This window comes from Clupea harengus, chromosome 8 (genome assembly GCF_900700415.2).
Source record: "Clupea harengus chromosome 8, Ch_v2.0.2, whole genome shotgun sequence".
Lineage (NCBI taxonomy): Eukaryota > Metazoa > Chordata > Actinopteri > Clupeiformes > Clupeidae > Clupea > Clupea harengus.
The window spans coordinates 6,639,323-6,651,442 of NC_045159.1; the positions used below are offsets into that span (position 1 = coordinate 6,639,323).

General features: G+C 41.5%; 2 protein-coding genes across 7 annotated transcripts in view; both read left to right on the forward strand.

The window, feature by feature from the left end:
- Window positions 1-1,421: 1,421 nt before the first annotated feature.
- On the forward strand, window positions 1,422-8,709 carry clk4b (CDC-like kinase 4b). 3 transcript variants are annotated; one of them, XM_031571649.2, is made up of 13 exons: window positions 1,422-1,518; window positions 2,679-2,836; window positions 3,949-4,216; window positions 4,823-4,913; window positions 5,225-5,291; window positions 5,564-5,680; window positions 6,141-6,307; window positions 6,880-6,974; window positions 7,303-7,432; window positions 7,556-7,638; window positions 7,771-7,850; window positions 8,194-8,284; window positions 8,398-8,709. In XM_031571649.2, exons 2-13 carry the CDS (start codon window positions 2,679-2,681, stop codon window positions 8,536-8,538), a joined length of 1,488 nt encoding a protein of 495 aa, XP_031427509.1. In that variant the 5' UTR covers window positions 1,422-1,518; the 3' UTR covers window positions 8,539-8,709. The 3 variants fall into 3 exon arrangements, with proteins under 3 accessions (XP_031427509.1, XP_031427508.1, XP_031427510.1); XM_031571648.2 differs by having other exon boundaries at window positions 1,450-1,613; XM_031571650.1 differs by lacking the exons at window positions 1,422-1,518; window positions 2,679-2,836; window positions 4,823-4,913 and having other exon boundaries at window positions 4,037-4,216.
- A 638-nt stretch (window positions 8,710-9,347) lies between these two features.
- Window positions 9,348-12,120, forward strand: part of LOC105907470 (collagen alpha-1(XXIII) chain) — a 73,530-nt gene continuing 70,757 nt past the window's right edge. For 2 of the 4 annotated variants that reach the window (XM_012835817.3, XM_031571647.2), the window contains exons 1-2: window positions 9,348-9,961; window positions 10,480-10,549. In XM_012835817.3, the coding sequence (XP_012691271.2) occupies window positions 9,671-9,961; window positions 10,480-10,549 (361 nt within the window). In that variant the 5' untranslated portion in view covers window positions 9,348-9,670. The remainder of the gene's footprint in view (window positions 9,962-10,479; window positions 10,550-12,120) is intronic. The other 2 variants (XM_012835818.3, XM_012835820.3) reach the window with 2 other exon arrangements.

A 12,120-nucleotide genomic window follows, 5' to 3' on the forward strand; every position in this document is an offset into this window, starting at 1 on the left:
CACCTGTCCCATGGCATTCACGAGGGGAGAAAGGGCTCTTCGGAAAATGAAAACAGTCACATGACCCCCACCCACCTCACACCCACTTCTTATTTCATTAATGCTCTTTCATCCTGTCTCACCATGCAGTCCACTTGTTATTGGAGAATGGGGGTCTTTCTTTGTGTTCGCCTTCTTCAAGTTCTCCGTAGCTTGGGTCAATTAAACTATCTACCTTTAGAAGATTGTATTTATCTCCAAATACATTTTGATGGTATATGTTCATGTGAAGGACCTGTCACCAAACACCTGTCATTCCCACTAGGTCTGTGTTCCGGGACAGAACACCCTGCAAAAATGTAAGAGAAGGTTTCACTATACAACATTGCCAAATATATCGTCAAAATACACCATTTAACAAGCATGCTAACAAGGTTTTATCAGTGCTATCTGGGCTGTTGGTGGTGTTTGCAAGGTCTTTGCATGCCTTTTAGGTAGTGAACCCACTAGTTTTAGACCAAAACTCCTTACTCCCTCTTAACAGCCACTTCTGCCATCTACAGATAAAAAGATAGAATGACAACAACTGACCTTGTTTCATTTTAATGAATCAGCTGTACATCTCTGTAGGTGAGAGGAATGGATGTGTGCGGTACAACGGGAATGAATCTCTTTGCTTTTAATCTTATAACCACCAGACCTGAAGGCTGAGATGCATCTCTGTGTGCCAGCACATAGTAAAAGCTAAGATTAGCAGAGCTAGTAAACTGTACCCATGGTGCACTGCCATGAAATGATTACTTCTCCATGTCAGGAGACAGTGGTAATGAGAAGGGTCATGGCAGGACAGTACACATCAGCATCTTTTAGAAATAGTATCTGTAATAATCACATGTGATGGACTACTACTGAGTTTAATACCATCTGCACTGGGTTTGGCAGGAGAAGAATATCAAAACTATGTCTATTTTCTATTATTATAAAGCTACTAGGACTTTTGTCAGAATAAAATATACTCTCTTAGTAACATTTAGTATAGAGCATTGATAATTCCTAAACATCTTTATGACAATGATGCCAAGTACACCCACATAGCAATCAGAGTCAAAGCAGTCAGATGAATATGCCAAACATAGGACTATGTTATGATCATACGCCTGTACTTATAATGTGTTCAGAGAATGCCTGACACTAATCATGGTAGACCCAGAGAAGTAAAATAGGCCTACTTCGTGTAGTGATTGAGTCGGCCCAAAGGAAATCTATTTATTTTATTTAGCATCTGAAGTGCTTCGGCCTGCTTAGGCCCGGGTAGCCTACTTTATACTTAAAGCTAAAGTCTCCACTTTTCATAACTTTTCACTTAACATTTAGATTTTCTGAGTTACTTGTACAATTTATGCTAAACATCGGCGTAGATCCGGTCCCTGAACTGGTGTTGATTCGTTTCCTGTCATCAAAACGATTTCATCATTTCCTCGAAAACGACTACATTTCCCGTCTACTGTGGGGAAGGTACACACATCGTCGCCATTTCAGGTTAGAACGTTCGACGTGGTGAAACAGAAGTTAACAGAAGTCGTCGTGTGCTAAATTACAGTGTCTTCAAGATTTGAATTAACGAGTCGTTTGAGGTAAGGACATATGTAACGATATTCATAAAGGATGTCATTTAAATTTAAACTGAAGACGTATATGTGATTGCTTATTATAAACCTTCTGAGTAGGCCCGTTTTCGTTAGCTAACTTAGCTCGCATAGCTCATCTTAGCCAACGTATTAGCTATCGCTAAGGTTTTCGTGGTCTGTCTTATTAGACTGTCGACATTTCTAGCGTGAAACATTTTAAATGTTTTCTCACAATGTGTGGATGTTATTGAATGTATGTTATGGCAATTATCGTATCATGCATTTGAAAATACATAAGTTACCGATTGTTAGCCTAAGCTAAGGCTAACGATTGCTGGCTTCAGTCACAAATCGAGCTTGTTGGCATTGTTCTAGGCGGGGTAGGTTCGAGTTTATGCTAACGTTAGGTCGTCATTTGCTAGATGTTTACGAGACGATAACTAGGATGGCAGGTTAACGCAATAGTCTGTACATTCGCCAGGGTTAAAAGCGACCACGTGATAGACCTAATGGTAACGTTAATCAGTGTTATGTAACTAGATGATTGATTAGCTAGTTATTTTGATATCTGGACAAGATTATCTTTTTTACAGATGGCTAACGTTAACCAGCCAACGTTAGTCTAATATACGTCTAGCTAACGGATCTAATTCTCGGGTAACGTTAATATTAATAAGTAAGAATTGGTTGTTCAGATCTAACGGTTGGTTTTTAGAACAGGCAGAATAGTTTCGGGAAGGATTATTTTTGCAAGTTTAACAACTCATTTCGTGATATTTGAATTACCCACAAGTCTTTGCGCGCAAAGCCCCCCTTTACATAACAATACATATGCGCCAATTTGCTTGATAACGTTATCGTTGTTCTTAGCAGAGATGCCGTCTCAGTTTTTTCGCAGCAACAGTATTTTACGTTTATTTAGCATGCCAGTTGGCGGTGTGCTTGTGCCAGTGTGCTTGTTGATATCACTGCCAGTGGATTGAATTTTACAACCTAGACGCGTAGGAATGTGTAGGGATTGACTTCCATGTCGTATTTTATGATGGACCTTTTTCTATTCTCGTTTGACAGATGCGTCAGTCCAAACGAATGCGTTCGAGTGATGGCTGGTTGTCGGAGTATAGCTTGGAGGAGAGACTGGAGATTCGCAAGCGACCAAGGCGAAGGTCGCGCAGTGTTGACAAGGAGAGGAAACCAAGAAGGCTTCACCACTACAAAACATACGAAAGGTATATCGAGCGACTTTGGTGTCAACTATAACTTGTAAACTATGGACATATATAGATTTTGTATAGATACAGTATTTACTACCCACGAAATTCCTTATGTAGTGTAATGAGCTAGACCATAGGTATGTTACCTATTTCTACATGTGGCATAGTTTAGTTACATACTAATTCATTTAGCTGTCAGTATGATGGACTGTTTTCGTTAACATATTTTCTTCTATGGAATGATAAAGCTATATCTCTTCAGACGGTGGGCACTTTCATTTTGGAATAAAACATAACCTGTTTTGGGGACTTGAGTAATTATTGTAGGCTATGAGGCTTCTAACTTCAGGGGTCACCATTGAGGCCTGTTTATCTGTAAATTGTTGCAAACAAACTATGATTGAAAATATACAGAAAATGAAAGTGAAACGTGAACATTCTAAACCTAATTATTCAAATAACTAGTGGGTCTTATCTCTAGGTTTGCAACACTTGCTTGTGTTAGTATTGATAACTGGAATTTATATGAATATCACTTGTGTGTGTGAACTTTTTGGGGTGTTGGTTCAGTGGAATGTGAAATCAATAGCGACACTATTTGTTTAGCCAAGTAAGATGCTTGTACCTGCCATATTTTGAAGTGGCCGCGTCCCTCTAAATTTACTATGACAACTGTGACGGGCTAAGGCATGGCTTCCGCTCTTGGCATGCTGACATCTTGGGTGAAAGAGAAGCAGTAAACATCTTCCGAGGGCGTGCCTGCGATTTCCTCTAAGTATAGTGCACCTTAGCAGGGGGTTTTCTTTTCTGGGAGGATACTTGATGCTTCTGGTGCCTGTCAGATCAGAATTTAGTGTCCCCGACCCCATCACTCCTGCTGAAAGGTCCAATAAATTCAGCCATAGGGAAGAGGGCAGCATTGGCCCTTAACCAGAAAGCTTAAGGGCCTAAAGCTTTACAGTTCTAGAGTGTGTTTTAAAATCATTTAACAGTGACTATGGGACTGCAAAGTTTGGCTGTTGTATAGCAGTAGCGTTCTTTCTAGAGGAGTGTACACCAGCTGTCGTAAAACACGGTTTTAAAGGATGCCATATGGCGGTGTGTAATTCTGCCATTTATGATTTCAGGTGTCACGTGCACACTAGGAGACTGGAGGTCAAAGAGAGGCGTGTTGTGAGGGAGGCCAGTCTGGAGCCTGAAGGCCATGGGGCGAGAGACGCCGATAGGAGAGACCCCGATAGGAGTGACCCCGCCAGGGAGCGCGAGCGAGACCGAGACTGGCACCACTACAGCAAGTCCTCCGCTCGCAGTGGCCGCAGCTTCAGGAGTAGCCACGGACACCATCTCTCCCGGCGGCGCAGTCACTCTAGACGGCGCAGCCATCACTCGGACTCGGTACGGCGCTTTCCACAACATGCGCACACTCACTTACTTGGATGTTTGCTCAGCAAGTTCACAGAAACAGTATGCATTAGGTTACTTGAAAAGTCATTGAGGGTTAATTTGTTTTGGACAGGGAATCTGAATTTTATATAGTTGTTTTCTGAATGTAATGTTGTAGCTGCATAAGCAACATAATGTTTCCAGTTTTCATAAAATCCAGTTTAGTGTTAAAAAATGGCTGGAGGGTTTGGTTTTCAAAGCAGTAAAGTCAGTATGCGGGACCTCTTAAGGCTGTGGTATTCTCATTGAATACCTGCTAGATTGTATTTCTACTCTGTAATCACCAAAGCCCTTTTTCTGAAAATGTGTTGCCATGTTTTTCTTCTGTAACACACACTATGTGGGCCCTGTGCCTTTCGCGGGAATTTGAAATTGCTGCCGCCGTGGCCCTGATGCGGGTTTCTGAATGGGCCGAATGTCGTCCCCTGCGGTCACCCCCCTCGCTGAATGAATGAATGGCGCGTTCTGGCCTGGTTCTGGCGGGTGTGTGGTGGTGGTGATGATGATGGTGGTGATGGTGGTGATGCTGGTACCCATGAACCTACCTGCCCCCTCCAGAGGAGCCAGCGCAGGAAGAGAACCAGGAGTGTTGAGGATGATGAGGAGGGTCACCTGATCTATCACAATGGAGACATGCTAAGAGCAAGATGTATAGAACATATACCTTTCTCTCTGTACCTTTTTTTTTGTTTTGTTTCTTGTATTGTGGTGGGATGACTTGTGTCAGTGAAGACTAGCATCGGGGGTTTGGCAGTTTACTGCTTCGCTAAATGTTTTTGAATTCAGTTCGTAACTGGAATCTGATAAAGATTCTGTGTTCAGGGAAGACTTTATATTGTCAGGTGGGAACACAGATTAACAATAATTACCATTTTAAATGAATTTGTCTAGTTTAGTTTCTTTGGTTCATTTCTCTTGTTCTGGCGATTCTAACGGCTGAATTTTTACTCCCAAACACAGATGAAATTGTGTGTACTCTAGGCGAAGGAGCCTTTGGGAAAGTGGTGGAATGCATTGACCATTCAAAGTAAGTAATAATAATTTATTTTTATATAGCGCTTTTCTAAATACTCAAAGTCGCTTTACATGTGCGAAGACAAACAAAACAATACAACAGCAAAAAATAGAAAAGACAGAGGATCAAACAGAACAAACAAACAGAACATTTTAGTACTGAAAAGTAATGGATCCCAGTATGATTGAATGCATATGAGTACATGTCCATTACTACTGAAGCAAAGCTGGCCTCAACAGGCCGCTGCGTTCCATCCTACTCAAGAGAAATGTTGAATGTTTCAGGGACGGCCTGCGTGTCGCAGTGAAAATCATCAAGAATCTTCAGCGCTACCGCGAGGCGGCTATGTCTGAGGTGGAGGTGCTCGAACAGATGAATAAACTGGACTCCAGCAGCAAATAGTGAGTAGCAAAGGTGTTGGTAATGCCCTGAATTAAATAGTGAGTAGCAAAGGTGTTGGTAATGCCCTGAATTAAATAGTGAGTAGCAAAGGTGTTGGTAATGCCTTGAATTTGTTAAGTGTGCTTAACTTGGTACTGTTGCAGATGGGAGTGGGGAAAATTAATCTAATGGCAATATGGCAAGTCAGTAATTGCTCTGCTTGTAAGCTTATTACTTCAAATAATCCATCTTCAAGTGCTCGTATACTTTGCCCATGTTGGTCAGTGTCTGTCTTTGATTTGCCTGTGGCCCTATATACATAAATATATGAGCTAGTATGGAGTACATGTGGCCCTCTCTGCTCTGTCGCTATATGATGGTAATATTATTTTTCCACACCATGTGGCTGAGAGTTGTGTTTCTGACTAATAAAACCGGGTGCGTGGAATGTGCTGAGTCATGAGTCTCCCTCTCTTGCAGTCCTTGTGTGAGGATGCTGGACTGGTTTGATTACCACGGACACATCTGCATCGTGTTTGAGCTGCTGGGCCTGAGTACATTCGACTTCCTGAAGGAGAACGGCTTCATGCCCTTCACCATTGACCACATCAGACACATGTCCGACCAGATCTTCAGAGCCGTGTTGTGTGAGTATGCGTTTTCACCGTGGACAAATTAGCTCAGTGGTACTGTTCTATCTTTTTTCTGTGACCCTCTTCAACACAATACACGCACACAGAGTATATGATGTGTGGAGAGAGTCAGTGGAGTGGGACAGTGTGCTAAAAAGGCATCATGGTACTCCAATATTATCAATATTGAGTGCTTCAGATATGATTGACTTGGATCTGAAACACTCAGTTCTTGCATCCTTGACATCATCATCATTAGGGTTTCCGTGAACTTCGTAATACAACTCTAAGGGGTGTTTCATCTAATTGGTGGTGGCTAATAGCTGAAAAAAGTGGTCAGCCTATATGGGCCTCAGAGTTTCTGGTAGTTCTCACGGTGCGGGGCTGACCCAGACATTTAACCAAAGCGTAGGCCTGTGGTAATTCTGGGCAACAGCTTGGAGCTATTCTGGTTTGAATATAGATTCATGTAAGTGTGTCCATATGGAGCTGGCTTTTTAAACTGTTTCGTTTTACAGTTGTATTCTTGTGTTATCCTCTTTGGACTAACTGAAGGTCTTTGTTTGTTTGTTTGTTTTTGTTTTTAGTTCTTCATCAAAATAAGCTCACTCACACTGATCTTAAGCCTGAAAACATTCTTTTTGTGGACTCAGAGTACGACATTGAATATAATGCCAAAATGGTAAGTAAAATCATTAGTTTATACAGATGAATTATGTTGTGGACAGGGGTTCTTATTGTTTGTTTTCTGTGGGTTTTTTCCCCTTGACTGTAAAAAAAAAAACAAGTTCAGTAGGTTAAATGCACCATGGGAAAAACAAGACAAAAAGAATTTGAGGAAATCATTCCTTCAGAATTTTATAAAAGACAAACTCCAAGTAGAACCTTAATTTCATTATAAAAAAATAAACAGTTAAAAAAATAAACTCAAGCCAGAATGCAATACGAAGATGGTTGTGATTTTTTTTTTTATTATTATTATTATTATTTATTTTTTTATCTCTTTACAGAAACGTGACGAGAGAACTTTGAAGAAGCTGGACGTCAAGGTTGTGGATTTTGGGAATGCCATTTATGAGCACGAGCACCACACGTCAGTCGTGTCGACGCGTCACTATCGAGCCCCCGAGGTCATCCTCGGTGAGTGGCCCTCTATCGGGCAGCATGGGCCATGGGAGCTGCTGGAGAAGTGGGTGGGTTTTACATTCATGTTTTTGAAGTAAGCCCTACTAAAATGTGTTTTTATTTTCTTCGTTCCCCCAGAATTGGGCTGGAATCAAGCCTGTGATGTGTGGAGTCTCGGCTGCATACTGATCGAATATTATCTGGGACTGACTCTCTTCCAGGTAAGAAGCAGCAGGCCATTTTGTCCGTTTAGATTTTTTTTTATCCTGATATTTGATACCGTCACCTCTGCTGCCAGCATTACTTGGTGTTGTTCTGATAGCCAAGTGACCTTTTACTTCTTCTTTTGGCAGACACACGATAGCAAAGAGCACCTAGCCATGATGGAGAGGGTGTTGGGCCCAATACCCTCCCACATGCTTCAGAAGACCAGGTACGTCCTCTGCATACTGTTGCCGTTTGTTTGGCCGTCTGTTTATTTGTTAATTGCACACCACCGAGTTCATGTTTTTCTAAAATATGTTTGTAATAACTTCTCATGGTGTTTGAAAGTTACGCTTTGTAATGTATTACCCATGGTATTCTATTTAATATGTTGTAGTAAAATTTTTGGAATACATGAATCTATCTATACTGCCCAGTGTGAATTGACACCTACAGTGAATTTGCTATAGAAAGGGTGATGTGCTCAATATTTGTCAAAGCCTTTTCCAAATTAACTTTGTGCGTATTGAAATTACGAGTCTAATTTTGTCTTTGTGCGTCTGTGTATACAGGAAGAAACGCTTTGTGTATCATGAACGGCTGGACTGGGATGAACATAACTCTGCCGGTAGATACGTGAGGAAACATTGTAAACCGCTGAAGGTAACGGTCATTCTGATTTCATTAAATGCCATGACATGAAAGAATGCCTGAATGTATTCCATGAACTCAAAAGCATGACTTCTAGGTAATGAGTTGTCTCTTTCTGCCCTCAGCAATACATGTCTTCCAAGAGCGCTGAACACGAGCAGTTGTTTGACCTGATCCATAAGATGATGGAGTACGACGTGTCCAAACGGATCACCCTGGAGGAGGCCATCAGTCACCCCTTCTTTGCTCCTCTGAAGGATAAATGACCAAAAACCCTTCACTGCCCGTTTATTCACGCTCCAAAGGAGAGGGACCCACCGGACTGTATCAGTCTCACTTAAATTGTTCATTCTGTGCATATTTATTTCTTGTCATTAGGAAATGTACATTCACAGTTGCTCTTTGTCTTTAATAAAACCTGATTTATCTAGCATTAATTTCATGTGTACGTGTTTTCTCTTGCATTGATTTTATTTGCATTGAACACTGCTACATTTGACCACTGAGTGTTATTCACAATAATGATCATCTACTTTTTTTTCCTAGTGTATATTAACCGTATTTAGATCGGAAGATATTGTGGTCTTAATTACTTAACCCAGAACCAGCAGTGTTCTTGATAACAGCTCGTTATAAACGTAGAAGCATGTAGTAGAATAGTTTGTCCAAAGGATGGCGACAGAGAGGTGTTTGCAAACGGTTTTCTTGGACTCATGCAGTGAATCAATTATTTGTACTCCCTCTATTTACTTACAATTTAATCAAAGTAAACGTAAATTAAGACGATATTAATGTACGTGAGCTGTTTATACTGTAACACCAACTTGATTGTTGCTTAAATGTTGCACACCAACCATCCACAAAACATCCCATGGGATCAAGTTCATTGTAATAACAAAGGCCATTATTAGTTTTTTTCTTAGTTAAAAACTACGTTTGGAGAAAATCACACGTGCAAACGGGAAAAAACTATTATGTATGTAAACAGTACCTTGAACAAGAAACAAATGGAGGGGTTAAAATATTTTTTCATCACGTCTTAATATCCACCGCCTGAAGTAGTCGCAGGAAGTGAGGGACCCCTATGTTGGTTTGGGATTCGCATGCCTCAGAGTGAAACAATTTAACCTGCCAGCCCGCGTGCAACTGTGCACAGCTGAGAACAAGCACTCCAAGTCGGACGCTCAACAGCAATTGGGCAGAGTTGCGCACGCTGCATGTACACGAGGGTGGTTCATGGTCATAAGCGCAGGGGTGACATCCGATAACTTAGTTGTCCCTGGCTGGCTGTCTTACCATCCCACTAATCAGCGCTCTTCGCGTAATTTAACGAGTGAGCTGGAGTTGGTTTGCGCGCGGTCACCAAATTAATTTCGAACTTTTTAAGTAACCGTCAGGATGGACGCGAAGGAAAAATCGAAATTAAACCTAAAAGAGGAAACCAGTAAAGGACAAAAACCTTCTTTTTTGCATTGTTTGGGAGGATTGCCAACAGTTTTGTGTGTCATGATGTCTATTTGCTCGATGGCTTTTTGTTTTATGATGAATTTCAAGACGTCTCATCTGGAGCACAGAGTGCAGGTTTTGGAGATGGAGCGACTGTCCCTGATTCATCCCTTACCGACAGCACTAGAGCCAAATGGAACAGTGTTAGGACTGCAGAAGACGATCGAAAAACTTTTACAGGAGGTGAGAGAGCAACAACTTAAAGGTCCTGTCTATTTATACCGTTGTCATAGTACGCTTTGGCATGACTACAGTGAACGAACTGATCCCAGAGTTCGTTCCATCCCTTCACAACACAAGTGCCGCCTGTCGCACAGGATGCCATCACGCGTCCCGTGTTAAATATGGTTGTGTATGTGTAACGTTGCTAGCACTCAAACAGTTATGTCTAGATGTCCATCATCAACAAGCCTATTTTTGCCCGCTCATTTCTACAGATGACACCCAATTTCTAGTTATTGAGCAGGTGTTTAGAGGCTAATGTCACAGCAAAGGACTTTAATTTCATTGTTAACTATACGAGTAAGCAGTCTAGGTTAGATGCAACATGTTCGTCATCAAAGTATTGAGTTTTAAGAATCTAAAGCTTCATAAAAACAGTGTTGTAATACTGTTGGCTGGAAAGATTGTGAGCTTTATCAGATCAGTCAGGTGGATTTTTACTCCATGTTACATGTGTTTCATTCTGTCTGCCATAACAGAAGCTTAATTCCATGGTGCCCAGACTTCGCACAGCGAGGGAGGCAGAAGGTGCATGTTCCTGTCCGCCAGGTTTGTCCCTTTCTTATATAACACATGCTCCTGTCCTCAGACCACTTCTCTCAGTTGCCCAGAGGGTGAAAAAGACACACAAAGGTACATTTAAGGCCAAGTGTTTGGGGTCAGTATGTAGCTTGAAGTCATTGTGAGTGTATCTCTCATCTGAGATGCCTTTACTGAGATGTACTGCCGCAAACTGCAGCATGGGCAGGTGGACTTAAAAGAATCTGACCTTTCCGGTGGTGTTGAGGTGTGTGCATGGATGCTCTTTGAGGTCCCTGCGGATTTCATCCTGTCCCTGTAATGTTTCATTCACAGAACAAGTGGGTGTCTTATGTTTCGTAGTTGTATTAAATCTCTTCTTCATGTACAGAGCACATGGGATTGAACTGTGCTGTCTTCACTTCAAGCAGTATTATTTGTGCCATTGATATAAAGCATATTTCAAACAGCATTTTCACTTCACTCATTGATCGCCTCTTGGCTTTTTGCGATTCTGAAGTAGCCATTCATTTATGGCACATCTTCATTAACTGAGGCGGCACTGCTTTGCCCTGGAAAGATGCACTGTGTAGACAGTTTGATAGCTGCAACCGCAGAGCCACAACAGAATGCCTTTCATAGATTTCATACAACAAGAAGCACTTGCATGTGGAACTTATAAACTTTAAAATGCGGTTCTTCTCTCCACAAAGACAATTCAATGGTATGGGCGTATTGTGCAACCTTGGCCATAAGGCATTCAAATTTATAGCCGGCTATTGAGTGAAAGCAGAGCAGACGGAGTGCTTAACCTTTCATGCATCTGTACACTTTTTTGCGCCCCTCTCATGTTTTTATTCCCTGGCAATCTGCTTTTGTGCCTCAAAGACAACGAAGGGGGTAACCTTCAGAGGGACTTCAGAGACGTGCCCCGTCGGTGAATAGCACAATTATGAGCGGAGTGAATGGATCTCTAGTGCAACAGAGTGATTTCATGGCATCGTAGCCTGCTGAGGCGTTTTTTGTCTCCTGCAAAGTCCGCCGGTTTGTCTGAAATGTGCTTGTGTTTTTGGCTAAGTACCCTGGGGATGTTAGCCTTTGGAGTAGATTCACATTTCAGGTTTTATGTGTTTAACATTTTATGTCCATATCCATCTGAAACACCATGCATATGTTACTGTTAAATCTGTTACTCTTCAGATAGGCCCTCAGCAGCTGGTGCAGATATAGGGGGGTTCAAGAGCACATCAATTTTATTCTTATCAGAGTGTTAGGGTTTGTTGGTAAAGAACTCTACAGTTGCTCACAGCTATGGAAGAGATGTTAATCTCTCATAATGGATCACAGTGTCCATATAAAAAAAACACTCTAGTGATCCGTGTAAATCACATGAAAGTTAGAATATTTACAAATATCTTGATATCAATAGACTGATTAATCAGTAGTAGTACCTACTACATTAGGTTGATCTGATGGAAGTGCTAATTGTTGTTAGGTTATGGGACACAGCTGTGGTTCGTTAGTTAATTAGTCATGGTGATGACACATTTTCAATGACATGAGGCTGACACACCGAACAGTCAGCTCTTGATCATGACTAA

Bases quoted from the DNA above. Each gene is read 5' to 3' on its own strand.
- clk4b (XM_031571649.2), top strand. From the start codon at position 2,679: ATGCGTCAGTCCAAACGAATGCGTTCGAGTGATGGCTGGTTGTCGGAG. The intron at 2,837-3,948 runs GTATATCGAGCG...TTATGATTTCAG, and splicing joins CACTACAAAACATACGAAAG to GTGTCACGTGCACACTAGGA. The intron at 7,851-8,193 runs GTACGTCCTCTG...CTGTGTATACAG, and splicing joins CACATGCTTCAGAAGACCAG to GAAGAAACGCTTTGTGTATC.